The 17,584-nt window shown below is 43.2% G+C and overlaps 2 protein-coding genes across 2 annotated transcripts; one reads left to right on the plus strand and one right to left on the minus strand.

Moving 5' to 3' along the window:
* Positions 1 to 5,999: 5,999 nt before the first annotated feature.
* Positions 6,000 to 8,830, plus strand: LOC130179525 (frizzled-8-like). Its single transcript, XM_056392559.1, has one exon. The coding sequence runs from the start codon at positions 6,270 to 6,272 to the stop codon at positions 8,013 to 8,015; it is 1,746 nt and encodes a 581-aa protein (XP_056248534.1). The 5' UTR covers positions 6,000 to 6,269; the 3' UTR covers positions 8,016 to 8,830.
* A 6,437-nt stretch (positions 8,831 to 15,267) lies between these two features.
* Positions 15,268 to 17,524, minus strand: LOC130179249 (gap junction delta-4 protein-like). Its single transcript, XM_056392102.1, has 2 exons — positions 17,178 to 17,524; positions 15,268 to 16,834 (listed from the first exon to the last, which is right to left on the minus strand). Exons 1-2 carry the CDS (start codon positions 17,239 to 17,241, stop codon positions 15,681 to 15,683), a joined length of 1,218 nt encoding a protein of 405 aa, XP_056248077.1. The 5' UTR covers positions 17,242 to 17,524; the 3' UTR covers positions 15,268 to 15,680.
* Between the last annotated feature and the right edge of the window lie 60 nt (positions 17,525 to 17,584).

Here is a 17,584-nt window from a genome sequence, read left to right on the forward strand (position 1 = left end):
TTTCCAAAGTCGGCTATAAGCATATTTCTTTCCTAACATGGATGCATACATTTTTCTGAAACTCTTCATATAGTGATTTATATAGATTATTTATCTGGCCACTGAGAACTCTTTGACAGCAGCGTTCCCTGCGAGATCAAGGGTGGCGTCTGAAAGACTGTGTCCAAACTTAAGGAAAGTAAACATCCTCAGAAGTCGGCGGCGGGGGGGGGGGTCCACATCTTATCTTGAAGTCATACATCAGATATAATTACGTTCAGATCTCTTTTCCGATACAAACATAAAGTTTTAAATCAGTTGGATTTCAGCGGTGGGGGGGGGCGGCGACTCTTCATCTGAATATTTATTTGATTTCCAGCTTCAGAAAGATATTTAGGAAGAGTTGAAGGTTTGAATGGAACTACATCAGGTTGGTTGTTGGTCATTTCAGAATAAGACACTTGGAAAGTCAAGACTTGTTTCGTTGAAGGCGACTGTATCTAAAGCACTGTCATTTAATCTGTGCATGAATACATCTGGAATATTTGAACTGTGATTTAGATGGTAGGAATCTCTTGAGGGGTTTCAGTTCTTCTTCGACTGGGCAACAAACTGCCTGAAGCGGGATCTCCTACTGTCTCTGTTTCCTTCCAGTAACTTCTAGGATTTCCACCAGTAAACAGTACCTGAGAGCAACCTGCAACATCACACCATCTAATGCCACGCGTATGGACACTGGATCTGTAAGAGGAAGTAGTGAAAGGTATCGGGTCCAATGAGGAAATGCAATGCAAGAGAGTCGCTGGGAAATAGAACGTGTGGAAATAGTGGCGTGCTCTGAAGAGTTGATGCTGCAATGACTCGCATCAAGAGACCACCAATGCGGGCTCACATGGAAAATCAAAGCAGGGATTCTGATGTGTACTATGCAGTACTCGTGTGTGTGGTGCCCTTAAAATCTCTAACGTCGACTACACAGTGTCCCCAGTGCCCAGTTTTTAAAATGAAGGAAAACCATTCCTTATAAATCCTATATTCTATTCCTATAACCTCTAACTATTAGATCGTTGATTCAAATCTATACTTTATTTCATCTGGTGTTTTTTTTGTTTGTTTATTTTTAGTTTTTTTCACTTGTGTATAAGAGATATTTTTCAGGGTGTGTGTCCCCCACAGTGTGACAAGTCAGTCCCAAGTCAGTGTTAATCAATGCAAAATTTAGCTAATTATAAAACGGACTGCAGAGTTTGAGAGTGTCACAAGGCCAAACTTCCCATGAGGAGGTTACAAAGACAAACATTTCAGAGTTTCACAGCATGCCTCAGTAACTCTGTGAGAAACCCCCCCCCCCCGCCTTTCTCTTTAGCGTCATGAACTTTGAGAGCCCTGGGAGAATCAGGGGGAAAGATTGGGGGGGTAGGGTAGGCAAGAGAGAGGCAAGAGAGGAGGTTAGATAGAGGAGTGGTCAGGACTGGAGAATGCAGAAATCGACTTCTAAACAGATGCAGTAATTCCATTTCCACCCTTTTAAATTTGGTATGCAGGGGGCCAGCGCGTAACCCTAAACCCGCTATCGCCGTTGCACACAGAAGGCGGGGAGACGAAGTCGACAGTTGGTGGCTGGGGCCGCCGAGTCTATCAGCCTTGTTAATCAATACGGGTTCCACTCTGATAGGCAGCGATTGGTGCAACCGATGCTCCGTCTGCTGTTCTCTTCGCCCCGGCAGGAGGAGGAGGACAAGGCACCTGTTTCCTCCGGCTTTCACCTGCGGTTCGCCGCTCAGCTGGAGACGACTGGCCCAGCGTGAGGCATCTGGATCAGGCCCAGAAAGTTCCTGTGCACACATGGGAATGTCTGAGAGGTCTCATTGCACCATGAGAAAAATGTTGCACCTGTTCTGACTGGTATGAGAGTAAAACTGAATCCTGGAAATTGCTGAAGTTCTGAGCTATCGGGAGTCCTGCGTGAAGCACGACTTTTATGTGGATCTCAACTTCACTGAGGAAATGCTGTAAAAGCTGCTTTAAAGACCCAAATTACATTCTGGTAACATGGAAAACATTCCACTTGTAGCTTTATATTCACAAGAGTAACACTATGAATTATATAGTGTTCATGTTGAGCAGTAAACATTGGACAGCGCATTTCTTCCAAACTGACTATATAGATTTTGGCAATACTGTGAGCCCTTTCCTTTAGTTGATGCAGACTAGCGTAGCGTAGTCATACTTTCCATATCTGCAAGTACGCTGGGGTCCGTGTGATGTAAATTTCATCAGTGGAAGATGTCCATGAGGCTCTAATAACCAGTTTGTGTCCACACTGTCAGTCCATGTAGCCACACTACACTATAAGGGTAACCAACTACGCATGTTCCCCACTGGGTACTGTAGCGCGCATATATGGAAAACGTAGACAATGATCTACTGCGCATGTATTGAACACATCCTCTAAGTGGAGTATAAATGAAAGCAACTACATGTCCGAAGCTGTGCATGTGCGCATCCGCAAGTGAGTATAGGCCTTACACACCAACCCTCCTTGGACCTCACGCCAAAACAGCAGCTTTGTTTGGTTCAATGTAACACCCTTACGAACGGTCTCCTTACCTGCAATATAGCAGGATCTCTGTTTAATTAATTAAGCAATGGTTTGTCAGGGTATTGGGGGATTTGAAGCCATGCTGCCCAGAAGTTGACAGGTTGTCACCAACAGTGCCATCACCGCCAAACTGTTCCAAAGCATAGAAAAGCTCTCTTTTCAGTTCATGTACTGAAAGACAGTTGGTGAGGTGACTGAAATGAGCTGAAGTGTATCAAAAGGTGTTTAGTGGTGGGTTGAAGTGAACAACAGGAAGAACAGCTTTACCTTTTGTTGTTTTATGCCTCCGCGCCGGCGTCAGAGCCGGAGGCGTATTGTTTTCGAGTTGTCCATCCGTTCATTTGTACATCTGTCCGTCTCATTCTATCTATCTCAATAACGCCTTGATGGAATTTCTTCAAATTTGGCACAACCATTCACAAGGATTCAAGGATGAACTGATTAAATTTTGGGGGTCAAAGGTCATGGTCACCATACAAAACGTGATATTGGCCTTGTGGACGTAATATCTCCGTAACGCCTTGAAGGAATTTCTCCAAATTTGATAAAAACATTCACCTGGACACGGGAAAAACTGATTAGATTTGATGACATAAGGTCAAAGGTCACGATGACCTCACAAAACATGATTTTGACTTTGTGAACACGATATCTCAGAACTCTCAAGGGAATCCCTTCAAATTTGGCACAAACATTCACTTGGACTCAAAAAATGAACTAATTAGATTTTGTAAGTCACAGGTCAAGGTCACGGTGACCTCAGAAAACACTTTTTAGCCATTACTCAAGACTTCACACAGCAATTATGACAAAATTTCACTCAAATGGTTCATATTTTATATGACTCTGGATAAACAGCGATGTAATATGAAACTAGTCTGAGTGGCGGAGGCAGACCACCATGAGGTGGTAATTCTAGATTACCTAGTATTGTAGTAGCCTTTAATGTTGTTACTCTACTGATGAGACTTGTGTTTGTTGTTTATGTTCCTCGTCTGTTGTTCTTCTTGGAACATGTTGTAGAGAATACTGAGCCCTCGGGGGCAAATTTGTGATTTTTGGGGCTTTTATAGATAAAACTAGACTGACTTGACTTGACAGGGGAAATATATAACACATGTTTGTGTTTAAGCCAAGGAAAGTTACAACTTAGCTAACGGCTGTGATGACACATGCAATGTTTTTTTGGCATTGGCTCGGAGTATCTGTGTGGTTGTAAATATCAACAGTGAGGGAACAACAAGTTTCCATGACATGTTCTCCATGTTTTGACAGAGAACAGCTTCATATCACATGGGTGTTTGCCAAACAGCAGAATACAGTGTGTTGTATAAGTATCGTAAACTCAATTTAGAAACAATTGTGATTGCCCCCTCACCCAGCACCCTCAAAATTACCTTCACACAATACACCCCACCCAGCTGGTATTCTAAACGGAGCTAAAACAAGCATCCTTTAGCAAATACTGGAGTTTGGAGCTAATTAGTTGTGATAGAACCTGTGGATTGGAAACACGCTGCCCGTCTGCCAAACTGTCTCAGCTCCATTTGAAGCTGATGAATCCAATAAGAAGTGTGAATGACTTTAATTAGTGCTATCACAATGCTGTATCTGCCCATATTAGCTTATTCTTTGGGCTGAGCTCAGAAACACACACACACACACTGTCTTGTTTGTTGGGCCTGGTGGTGCGTCGCAGTAATCGCCGGCTCAGCATGCTCTGAGTGAAACATTGGCACCAGCGTTAAGACAAACAGCCCCCTCCCTTTAGACCAAGACAACCCCCCGCTGTGGGCTAACAAGACCACATTAACCTCCCTTGCCACACACACACACACACACACACACCACACACACACACACACACACACAGATTCTCCCTCCCTTTTTTCTGCATGCAAACAGACAAGCAGACATCACGCACTGTCATAAATCAGCATGTAGACACACATTTCACACATTTCTCATTCCTTCACACATACATCCAGCTGAGGCCGCATGTGCACGTTCACACAGCGTCAGATCCGCAGACACTGGAAGTCAGTCCCTGCAGCGGAGGGTGAATGACGGACAGTATCAAACCGCTGCTCCCCTCTGGCTTTCAGAACCGTTCGCTGATGAATGAATAACACTGGCTTTTTATAAACTGCACAGCAATATGAACCAACTGCCAAAAGACTTATCTTAAATAACTGCAAATCTGTCGATCCACCTGCTTTTAAACAGCGGCTGACCAAAATGATTTCCTGAAAATGAATTACAACAGAAATGGAAAATTCTATCATTTCCAAGTGGTTTGGATAATGTGGAAACTACAACAAAGACGGTGAAAATGATTTACTTTCCACCATCTTTCTTTTTGGGAAGGAGTGTGAATGTTACAGGCAAATACTCAAAAAATTTGAGACTATTTTTGTTGCTTTTGTTTGAAGTTGCAAATACGGAAACAGGAACGTTTTTGAAAGAGACACGTCTATTTTACTTATTTTATTAGTTCATTTGACTGGGACTTGCCATAATTAGCATGAAAGGCTAATTTACAAGGCTAAATTAGTACGTTTGTTTGTTTATTTATTTATTTACCTTTTTTATTTAGTCAGGTGAATCCCATTGAGATAGAACTTTGCATTTTATTTCTATTATGAGTTTAATAAGTAAATATTCAATACAGTCACAAACTGTAGTATTTCGATTACAAACTTAAAAAGTCCAGCAATACTCCTATCCAGATGACATGTGGTGAGTCTGCAGAGATTTGGTGTTTGGTTCGAGGGCACTGTTTCAGGATTTGAATGTGTGACTTGTAACAGAGCAGTTCTTGTCATGTAAATTAATTAAACACAGATGAGTTGCAGTAATGCACTAATTTCAACTAATAAATATTCCAGTGTCACATCATTATAAAGTTAATGTTCCTCTTAGTGTCAATTTTCTTGTTTATTTTTAGCAGATGAAAAAGTATCAAACCAGAGTGATAGGAAATGTAGCATGACCTCCAGTCATTAGTCAAACAACCACCAAGAGGAACACAAGTCAGACCTAGTCAGAAAAGTAGTTTTTTATATTCCCCCTTAATGATTTGATTTATAACAGTGATGTATGTTAGTTTACTCCCCACTGCCTGTGTCCCTAATTACATTCCTTCCTAATGTCTCTATTGTCCTACAGCTCATGTCTCCCTGTTTGTAAAGGGGTGTGTGTGTGTGTGTGTGTGTGTGTGTGTGTGTGTGTGTGTGTGTGTGTGTGTGTGTGCTGGGGGTCGGGGTAAACAGAGACAAAGTGATTATAACCCTTCCTCCAGGGTGAACATTTTAAACAAACACCTATAGAAGGAACCGTGGATTGACTTATTCTCCCTCCCCGCCCATGCTGGGGGAGTGTCCTCCCTCCTCCCGTATAAAACCCAACACACCGAGCAGCTACACAACATGCAGAGAGAGACACGGTGCTAGACCGACAGGCAGAGAGAGAGAGAGAGAGAGGGAGAGAGAGAGTGAGGAGACTGACAGTATCCCAGACTGTGAGAAAGTAAAGCGCTTGTTTTTTGGATTTTACAGACTGTCACAAACGATCTGCGCTCTAGCATGAGTTCAGCAGCATCCCTGGATTAATCCCACTTGCAGCCTACTTGCAAAGCGCAAGTTCGCTCGCACTTTCTCGAGGACGATTCGCGCACAGGAAAACGACGATGGAGAGGAGCATCCCGGGATGGTGCGTGCTGTTAACCCTCGTCTTGCACGGAACGCGCTGCATGGCGGCCAAGGAGCTCCAGTGCCAGGAGATCTCCGTGCCTCTGTGCAAAGGCATCGGCTACAACTACACCTACATGCCCAACCAGTTCAACCACGACACGCAGGACGAAGCCGGCCTGGAGGTGCACCAGTTCTGGCCACTGGTGGAGATAAAGTGCTCGCCGGACTTGCGCTTCTTCCTCTGCAGCATGTACACACCGATCTGCCTGGAGGACTACAAGAAGCCACTGCCGCCGTGCAGGAGCGTGTGTGAGCGGGCCAAAGCTGGATGCGCTCCGCTCATGAGGCAGTACGGCTTCCCGTGGCCAGATCGGATGAGGTGCGACCTGCTGCCCGAGCAAGACAACCAGGACACGCTGTGCATGGACTATAACCGGAGCCAGACCACCACTGCTTCTCCCGTGGTGGCGAAACCGACCAACCGGCCCCTGAAGCCGTTCAACAACAGAAAGAAGAGCAGCTACGGTCGCGGCATCCCCGGGAAACACAAACCAGCTGCTTCCCCGTGTGAGCCGGGATGTTTCTGCCGTGCGCCCATGGTGCCGGTGACCAGCGACAGCCACCCGCTGCACAACCGCGTCAAGACGGGACAGATCCTGAACTGCGCCATGCCGTGCCACAACCCCTACTTTACCCAGGAAGAGAGAACTTTTACCGCCTTCTGGATCGGCCTGTGGTCCGTCCTGTGCTTCATCTCCACTTTCGCAACTGTGGCGACTTTCCTGATCGACATGGAGAGGTTTAAGTACCCGGAGCGCCCCATCATATTCCTCTCCGCCTGCTACATGTTCGTGTCAGTTGGATACATAGTCAGACTGATCGCCGGACATGAGGAAGTGGCCTGCAACAGAGAAAACGGCGCTGAGCACATCCACTATGAGACCACAGGTCCTGCGCTCTGCACCATTGTTTTCCTGCTCATCTACTTCTTCGGCATGGCCAGCTCGATCTGGTGGGTGATACTGTCCCTCACGTGGTTTCTGGCCGCAGGTATGAAGTGGGGGAACGAGGCTATAGCCAGTTACGCACAGTACTTTCATTTGGCCGCCTGGCTCATCCCCAGCATGAAGTCAATAGCAGTTTTGGCTCTGAGCTCTGTGGACGGGGACTCTGTGGCTGGGATTTGCTACGTGGGCAACCAGAATCTGGATAACCTGCGGGGTTTCGTGTTGGCACCGCTGGTTATCTACCTGTTCATCGGCACCATGTTTCTGCTGGCCGGGTTCGTTTCTCTGTTCAGGATCAGGAGCGTAATCAAGCAAGGGGGGACCAAGACTGACAAGCTGGAGAGGCTGATGATCCGGATAGGAGTTTTCACAGTTTTATACACAGTCCCAGCCACTGTCATAGTGGCGTGTTACTTTTACGAGCAGCACAACCGACAGACGTGGGAAATTACGCACAACTGTACGTGCCAGACGGACCCTAACAGGCAGAGGCCGGACTATGCCGTGTTCATGCTGAAATACTTTATGTGCCTCCTGGTGGGCATCACGTCAGGAGCCTGGATCTGGTCCGGGAAAACACTGGACTCCTGGAGAACTTTTTGCACGCGGTGCTGCTGGGGGAGCAAAGCCTCCGCGGGCTCCATGTACAGTGACGTGAGCACGGGACTGACCTGGAGGTCCGGGACGGCCAGCTCCGTCTCCTGCCCCAAACAGATGCCACTGTCCCGGGTTTGATCCTTTGGATCAGATGTCATTTGGCACTAAAGACTAAAAGCAGCGCGTATCTGCTCTGTTTGGGGACACAGCGACGTGAAGACTGATTCAAATGATTTTATGTGGTAAATTATTCAAAAGTGAGTCACCGGACTGCCAGGTTAGATGGAATTTTGGTCACGAGCACTCCCCTAATGTGAACTGTTTGCTGGATTTGTGGCCATTCCGCTTGTAAAAGTTACAAGAATCAGTTTAGAGAGTTCTCCTTCCTCGCCTTATCCAAATGACGTGCTTAGGCTGGAATATAGAGGGGGGGAAGGGGTTGGGTAGGGGAGGGTGGTGACTAATTGTGTTGGGATTGTCCATCAGCGTGTTTTAATTAGCACATTAATGAACGCCTAATGGCTTCTTTTTAAATAATGAGACCCCTCAGCAGCAGAACAATGTACCTGGCACTAAGAATGCAGAGTCTTATCTGGGCTTAATTGAATGCATACAGCTGACAAGATCCCTTTTGTCGATATAGGTTACGTGGTATAGCTGAAGCGCTTCTCCTCCTTACTGTAAAGAACCGCTGTGTCTTAAACACCAGATTCACAATGAGACCGCTCTGCTTGAAACGAGGACGTTTTGTCTCCCAAGATGGATTTACACGTTCATTAATCAATGCCTTAATACTGTCTCATACGGGTTGCATTAGCGCGTAAAGTGTATTTATATAATTATTGGTGTACATATATTGTACATTTGTATATTAAAATTTACGAGATTGTAAATATGTATAATTCCACTTTGATAGAAGATTTTATTTTGAGAATAAAACAACTTTTATTGAATTTGTTTTACTCGTGCGTCCTGGTCATTCTCGCCAAAACTCTGTCCTGGTGTTTGGCACTGCAAACTGTCTCTGAGGTTGTTATACGGCATGCTTTAAAACACAACTGCACAGTGTAGACTCTTCAGACTCCAGCCTAAAGTTGAGTTATGTCAGTGATAGATTCATTTATACTTTAATTAAAAGTTGTAACTTGTGTTTTTTTTTGGGGGGGGGGCATAAAGGATAAGTAAGCTCTGGTAAACCTCTCAGGTGTTGCAGATTCACATGCTGTGAGACGCGGGGAACAACAGCGGCATGGCACTACAGGTGGTCTCCTCAGTGTGATGCCCCCTGGGCCCCAGTCTTAACGCTTCTGTCCTCTCTTAAACCCAGATCCCAGCTAAAATTTACCTTCTTCACACTTTGCACGTTCAGCAGTCAATGAGATTCACCTCTTCTTCCACTTGCACTGATCCACCTGTTCCTAAAAGAAGGGGATAAAAAGAACAATTGAAGAGTTTATTCATCTTATTTAGTGTGAACATCTTGGTACAAGAACTGAAACAAATCAGGAAAAGTCATCAGATTCTACGATTTAAGAAACACAACCAGGAAGACTAATCTGAGCAGTTGTCGATTTTCTACAACAATTTTTAAATATTTTATGTCAAACATTTGTTTTCTCATGTTTGGCATTGAATGCTTTTAATTGCATATCGAATGGACCTCTCAGGTTACTCTTATTAAAGCGGTGGTTTCTGTACAATGTAAAATACCTGAGGCTCATCATAAAAACGTCCGCGAGGTTTGGACAAGACTTGTTACCGCCGTGCAGCGTGTGATCTGTTTATCGTGAGACAGTGTAGCTGTCAGTATCATGTCTAGATTGTAGTTCAGGAAATGTTTGTGCGTAATGGCTGTGGGGGGCGCGCGAGAGGGGACTATTTTTTTCCCTCTCTGGACTGAGAAAATAGGTTTCAAATGTTTTTTCGACCAAGCACGGTGTTTCTAAGTCATCCATAAACTCAAATGACATGACCTATACGCTTAACAAAACCTGATGTGCTGCTCTGGAACTCCGGAGGACACTCTGAATTCCGATGCGGTGAAGAGAGACGGATAAAGCGGCATCGTGCTGCCACCTGGTGGTCAAAGGGATGAACTGGCAGCCAGCTGTGGCGCACCAAGCAGAAAAAGGTGAATTCAACTAAATACGCGTTTACGTTTGTTTGTAGTCAGTTTACACTACCCAAGTTACAAATGTCACTTTTTCCTGATGCACTTTGAACCCAAAAAACTTCTGTAATTTAAAATAGCGTTCAACACTCTTCAACTGGAGCTATAGTTAACACGTGAAACATTCAGACCCCATGGATCCATCTGCTGAGTTTTTTTAATAGCATTTCCCTTGATGTCAGTGAAGTTATCTTCTTATATACAAGTGTGGATTTCTGACTTTGACACTAAATTACCTTTTAAAAACCACCGGTTACTTGCCCTGCTGTGCACACCCAATTAATTGCAGCAGAATACAATATACTATAGTAAACAAATCAGTTACTTCCAATAGAGGCATAATTGTGACATTTTTAACATATATCAAATTTGTCTCTGTCAATAATTACATTCATCAATGAGGAGACAACAGGTCCTGTTTGCTCAATCCAATGAGTACAAATTGCCCTGCCACTGCTTATTAACCATGAGACAAGTTTGCTTCCTCTTCCAGCGGTGTGTCTGTGTGTGTGTGTGTGTGTGTGTGTGTGTGTGTGTGTGTGTGTGTGTGTTTGTGTTGTTGCAGGGGGGGTTGGGCATGTTCCCTCAAGCACCAATAGAAAAAAAAAGGAAAAGAAAATCAACAGAGGAAATGGGTTGAGAGGTTGTGCCCGATCCATCTCCTTCTAACATAAACAAGGCTCCGGTTTGCCGGTTCAGGAAGCGCTCATCACGCAGAGAGATGCTATTGGTGAAATCCAGGAAAACCAACTCCTCTTCATTTGCTCCAATTAGGATGTTTATGAATGCAGTCTTTGTGTAATGATCTACTTAGCTGTCTGACTCTGATTGGTTTGGAATAAATCATATTAAGATGTCTGAACGGCTTACACGGGCTGTTAAAGGTCACATAGAAATGGGGGCCTATAATTTCAGAATGTATACAAAGCTGGGTGGGAAGCATTTTGCTTTCAATAACAGCTATTGTCATGTCATGGCTGATTTACAGTGCTGTCTAAAACAAACATTTCTTCTGGGTGTAACTGACAGGCCTTGTAACGAAAAGATGACCTCACCGCTTTCTGTCCAAATGCATGCTGGGATTAACCACTACATGACTATAGAAAGAAGTGCATAGAGAAAATAAAGAATCACTGAAGTATTCAAATTAAAATCATTTCAGACTTTTTTCAACTTACTGCCCATTGTTACAGGCTAAATATTAGTGTATTAGCATGCTAACTATAAGAAGAGTAACCATGAGAGCACTAGCTTGACATGCATATTAGTTAGCTTGTTGATAGGGTTTTGGTCTTTGTAGTTTTTGAGGTTTCTTCATACAAACTAAAGATACACTTTTCACCTGCTGGTGGCACTAAAGCAAAAGATGGTAAAATTCACAGATTAATTTACGCTGTCTGTGTATTTAAACAAAAAAAACAATAAAGACTATCATTCATCTCACATGCTTGTGTGTAAAGTCATGCAGGGTGAGGGGCGTAAAGGTGAGAGGTTAAAGGTCATGTTTGTCATTTCTGGCATTCTCTGCAGAGGCAAAAAGAGCAGCCCAAGACATGTCTTCCCAATCTGAAGTCCTGTTCCGTAGCACTGTACTTCCGCCAGTATAAGTATTAGCTGTAACTTACTGTAAATGTTTGGGAGCTGAATGGATTTCACCGTAGTCAATGTTTCCACACTTAAAGATTTTACCGATCTTACCGACTTCACACGTGAAGATCAGTTTACTTGTCACATGGAGTTTCACTCAAGTTGTGAAAACAGTTGCATAATGTCTCCTGTGGCTCTTGAAGGAGTTCTCTAAAGTCTGAAAAAATAACTCGTTTGAAAAGATGTGGGCGTTTGCCAGGCAGGAAAGATTAAGGAAAAATGCTACTGAGTTTCATTATAGTAAGTGTAGGATCCATCAGTTTTGGAGGCTTCACTCATACAAGGTACTAAAAAGTGAGGATATCTCTGCCTGACAATTTAATCGGTCTGTTCTTTATCCCCCATCTTTTAATAAATAACCATAATACCATGATAACTCACTGAAGTATCTCCTTTGCTCAAATGGGAGAAACAGAGTTTATGAGTTTCGATCTACTCTGTGTGGATTGATAATTGTATCGAGGTTGTATAATTCATTTAATTGATGTTTTAAAAATGGCACACACGAGACGTTTAGCTTTCTCTGAGGTGCAGGCCAGACAGGTTTCAACCCATGCAGCCTTTCAGTTTCACATTATGCTTGTGGTGGTGGGTATTTGTGATAGTATACTGTATTTAAGAGCAGCCACACTCCTTAACTAACTAATCTGCGGACAAGAAGTCAAAGCAAAGGCAAGACGTAGGAGTCATTCTGTCTTCCTTTATACAAAAACAACACTGGACCACCCTGCTCCTCCTCTACCTTACAATCTCTCTATCATTAACATCAAAGGAAGACAGAATGGATTTTGTTTTCCGAGCCGTAGCCACCTGGGACAAACCTACCCCCGACCACCCAATCCATCTCAGCTACCACCTCAGAGGTGAGGAGGATGCTGGGTAATCAATATTTTTGATGCCCCCGACATCTTCTCTGATGTGGCAATGTAGTCAACGTTGAGTTTTCCCTTCTACTTCTCAATCTCCTCCGTCTGTCACCCATGAGATCGGCGTGTGTTATTGCCCCTCAGGCTCAGGCGGCCGCGCAGGTGGAAGTGTTAACTTCAGTTGGGGAGGGGATCGATGGGGAGGAGAGAGGGCAGCGACTCCTAACAAACCGCTCTGGACGGAAATGTGTGTACAGCTGTAAAACACAGGGTGCAGGTATGAGGCATTTTCTTTCTACCAGTTAAAGACATTCCTTGAAAAAAACTCAGACACCTGACAGAACTTTTAAAATGATAGTCAACCATTCAAAAGTTCCTTACAGAGTGGGTTTTAGAAACTAGCAGATGATGAATATCAGGTAATGTTAAATTCTCTAACAATAATTGTCAAAAAAAAAATCATATAGCCTATTTTAAAGAGCATTTCTTTTAAGGAAAAAGAAAGAGGGGTTTTCATAAACAGTGTATATCAGATATTGAATAGTATCTTAGACATTTTTATTTTCCCTTATATTGACTAACTATGGTTAGTCACAAATTCCATCAGAATACTTCATGTGGTATGAAAAAAAAATAGTTGATACTCTCATACTGGCAACGCTCTTGTGACTTGTGGTCATGTCTATGCTTTTGTCTGCTGCATTACTCAGCATTGACCACTAGATGTCAGTAAAGGCAACATTATTCTGAAGTTATGTGACAGGCATGTGTCTATATCTGAAGGCTTTTTTCAAGCAGGAAACTGTTATATCAAATCCGTGAACAATCACTATTTGTGAAATATAATTCTTCACCATGTCTTTTACATTTTACACAATATGGCCAAAAGTATATGGACAGACTTGTGTACTTTTGATCTGAGCCTGTTTTTCATGGTTTGGGTTAAACCTCTTACTGTTTAAACATGGCAGTGCCCTCATGCACATAAAACCAGGTCAAGAGAGAACTTGACTGGCCTGCACAGAGCCCTGACCTCAACCCCTATCCAGCTCCTTTGGGATGAACTGGAACAGGACAGGGCATCAGTGGCTGACCTCCCTGATGCTCTTGTGGCTAAACGGGAGCAAATCCCTGCAGCTAAGTTCCTAAATGGAGAGTGGAGGTGGTGGAGATGTTCAGCTATCACATGGGTGTCCACATAAAATGTCCAATAAAAACCACATATACATACATACATATATATATATATATATATATATATATATATGCTGTTGCTTATAAAGTTTGAATAAAATATTTTTTACCTCTTTCCATGAAATGATTGTAACAATGCGAGTTATTTCATTTCACCTGGGTAATTGGGACACATAATTTAATCATTGCACTTGGTCAAAAGTGATTACTGATGCGTTTAAATAGGAATAAACAGAGGATAGTGTCTGAAAACAAAATTATTCCAACTTTATGGGCAACAGTGCATCGAGCGGGTGTATGCAGAATGTATCCATATGATCTTATAGATTGCACAACAAAGCAGTGCCTGTAACATGGCTGATATGACAGACATGGTGGCTGGGATTTTGCCAAGGACAAATAGCTAATAAAATAGTTTCTGTGTGTTTTGTGTGTGAGTGCTAGGTTGACAAGTTGTGGGAAGGTCAGTCAACAACAAACACATACTGTCACCTCAGGGACAGTTTTATGTAAATATGCATGTATAGGGTCACCGGGTTCACTTGTCCGACCTCTTGACCTCCACCAGCGACAGTACAGTCCTTTCTCTGAGCACCCAACCCACCACTGCTAATGTTTCTGCACGTCTTAGCTGCCCCAAATACCACAGCAGAAGAAGAATGGGAAGGGTATGAGGCTTGTGTTCGGGTCACAGCTATACACTGAGGGCTAATGTGGCTCAGGGGTTGTGCTGTTGCATTCATTGTCATTGTTTTGACCAGATAGGAGTGTCAGTTTTAATCGAAGCTAAAATTCACATTCAAGTAGTTAAAACTGTTATGTCAAGGAAACAATGAATCCCATCATTGGCCTAATATCAGCAGAAAACCAATCAAAATTTTAAATAAGTTCTTTCCTTTATGGTTCGCTTTTATTGTTCTGAGTGTTTAAGCATTTTTACATCCATTAATTCAAATGCGACTGTGATCACACATCATGTTCTGTATCATATAGGTCAAACGGTATAACATGTATGCCAAGTTGTTGTTTGAATAATGGTGGCAAGAAGGTTGAAGGTCTTAGGTCATCCGAGCAGGCTTGGTTTAAGTCAGGTCATGGCTGGGTTTGTCGAGCGGTCATGTGAGATGTCAGAGGTCAGGTCAGTGTGTCTGTTGTGGCTGCCAACACTCAGTAATCCAGACAACAGCTGAGCACTGTTCACCACTGCTTCATCAAGGTCAGTGTTTGTTGGATTCATTTTCTCACAACAAAACAGAAGCAGGTGAGGGTATTAAAACAAACACGCCTCGGAGTGTACAAAAGTAAAACAGCATGAATCAGTTGTATTTTACTGGACAAGATGTATCTGATCAATGAACTGATTTTTAGTACAACTCATTTAAAAACAGTATTTAGAAAGCATGCATCAGGGGAAAACTACACAACATGAATCCAAAGATGTCCAAAAAAATTCAAAGATTGACACAAGGTGGCTAATTTTTTAAATGTAAAAGTACCTTTTTTAAAAAAGAAGAAAAAATGTACATTGTCACTTGCATATCAATTAGCTTTATATCCTGTGAGCCCTTGAGCTGTTTTCATCATTGCAAAATTACGTTTTATTCTAATTCTGTAATGACTGACTTTGGCCACTTGGGGGCAGTGGAACAAGCTGAAGACACAGTATCTGACTTCCATTCAAAAGCAGAATTTAAAAAAAAAAAGAAGCTAAAAGAGTCAAAAAACCTATTTCTTTGTGGGTATATTACTATTAGTAACACCTTTCACATCACATAGTCATTTGACTCATTGTTAATAATAATGTTCAATAGTTCAACTTTACAATTTCTAACAAATCTTCCTTTACAGTATAACTCTATGAATTCATGCTTTTAGAATAATGTTTAAATGAAGTCATTTGGCTTGTAGAGCAGTTTTAGTGGCCAATCACACCCATGCCCTCTTGTCCTGAGAGTCACTGCTGTCAGACTGTTGGCTTGAGTTTGTTCCCACAGGGGTGCACTGTCCCAGCTTTTTGACACTCATGAGTGTTGGCATCCTAGGGTTCAGTGGTGGTCCTCTATCTGGACGGGGGGATAATGGAGGTCTTAGATGGCTGTGGAGGACAAAGTGAGTTGGCACTGGAGTGCTCATGGGAGTAGGTGAGTGAGCCATGTCCGCCTTAGAGTCTTTGTTTTCTGGGCTCTTCTCACTGGTAGATACACTAGTCTTAAGGGTGGACCCACCATTCAGTTTTGTATGAAGGAGTTCATCGTTATTCGGCACAACACCAGCAGCATGTTTTTCATCCCTGTCAGGATGCGTTGAGCTTCCACCTGGGCTGATTCTTCTGGTTGAAAGAACGTCACTGTCTTCATTCACAGTTGTCGTTGTGAGCATACTGCTTTGCTCTCCTTTACTCATCTCCTCTATCAGCATCTCCCTGTTCCTCCTCCACCTCACCATCGCCTTCATGGAGCTCAGCAGGTCAACCAAACTCAGTAGGACGGACAGGGAGGCAACACCCAGCATGAAGTTGAGCATTAAGGTCTTCTCAGTAGGTCTGGAGATGTAGCATTCAACCCCAGATGTGCACGGAGCCTCGTAACAGAGGAAGCTTTTCGGAACGGACAAACCAAAGAGATAAAACTGGCCCGCACCAAAAACCACTTCTAGAAGGATCCGTAAAATTAGAGCAAGGAAGTAAGCACAGTAGAAGCGTGGTGTTCCCCATTCACGCGGGAGGTCATGTAGTGGAGCTTTATGCAAGAAGAGTTCTCTTGAGGAGCTCGAGTTCTCAAGAGTGAAAGGTGAACCTCCTCGACTCCTGTCCCAGTGCAAAGCTCCAAAGTAAGGATATGACAACAGTTTATGCATGACGTAGGTTGCAAACAGTACATGAGGAAGACAGAGAAGAATAAGGTGGAAGAGCCAGAGACGGAGGACGGATACAGGAGCGAATACGTCAAAGCACACATTAGAGCAGCCAGGCTGGATGGTGTTACAGATAAATCTCTCCTGCTCGTCACTAAAGAGCGAGAAGCCGGCCATCAGGACTACCAGCAAACGTACAACCAGCATCAGCATCCACCAGGTTTTGCCTGCAATGGATAAAAGATGATCAAGCACCCAATAATAGGTTACATGTATAAATACGACTAAATAAGTGATAAAGTATCATAATGCCAAACATGACACAACTGACACAACACAATGCTGTAACTTATTGTCTGTGTGGTTATTAAAAGAAAAGAAGAATAAAATTACTCAATTAAAAATTCACGTTTAAAAATTCTGACAACAAATTAGAAAATTGTAAAGGAAAAATTAATTCCACTGTTGTTAGAGAGCAGCAGTGATAGTACATTACATATATGTAAGCTCACAAATCCTGCCAACACCGAATCAGGGTATATCCAAAAGAAACATTTCAGAATAACTTACCCATAAAGGACACATTATGACTGATAGTGATGAAGAGTAAGTCTCTTGCACCCATGATCCTCATTGTTCAACTTCAAACTCTTCCAAATCCAAATGGTGTTGATTTTTCTACCCAGGAGGTGTCCCTAGGTTGCTGTCCCCTTCACCACTGGTCCAAGAGCCGACCCTCACAGCTTGCCACTAAATGCAGTCACCTCTAATGCTGTGCTGCTGCCTCTCACTCTTGTGTGCAGCAGAGGCCAGGATCTGCGCAGTGAGCTATTCTTACCAGGCTGCCATCAAAGCATTGTTGGGATGTCAAGGTACCAGTCAAACTTACTGGAAGGTGGCCATCATATATAGGCATGCACGTAATGGACAGCCATAAACTTAAGTCGGACAATCACATGGTATTAATTCAAACTGTG

Source organism: Seriola aureovittata, chromosome 12 (genome assembly GCF_021018895.1).
Source record: "Seriola aureovittata isolate HTS-2021-v1 ecotype China chromosome 12, ASM2101889v1, whole genome shotgun sequence".
Taxonomy (NCBI): domain Eukaryota; kingdom Metazoa; phylum Chordata; class Actinopteri; order Carangiformes; family Carangidae; genus Seriola; species Seriola aureovittata.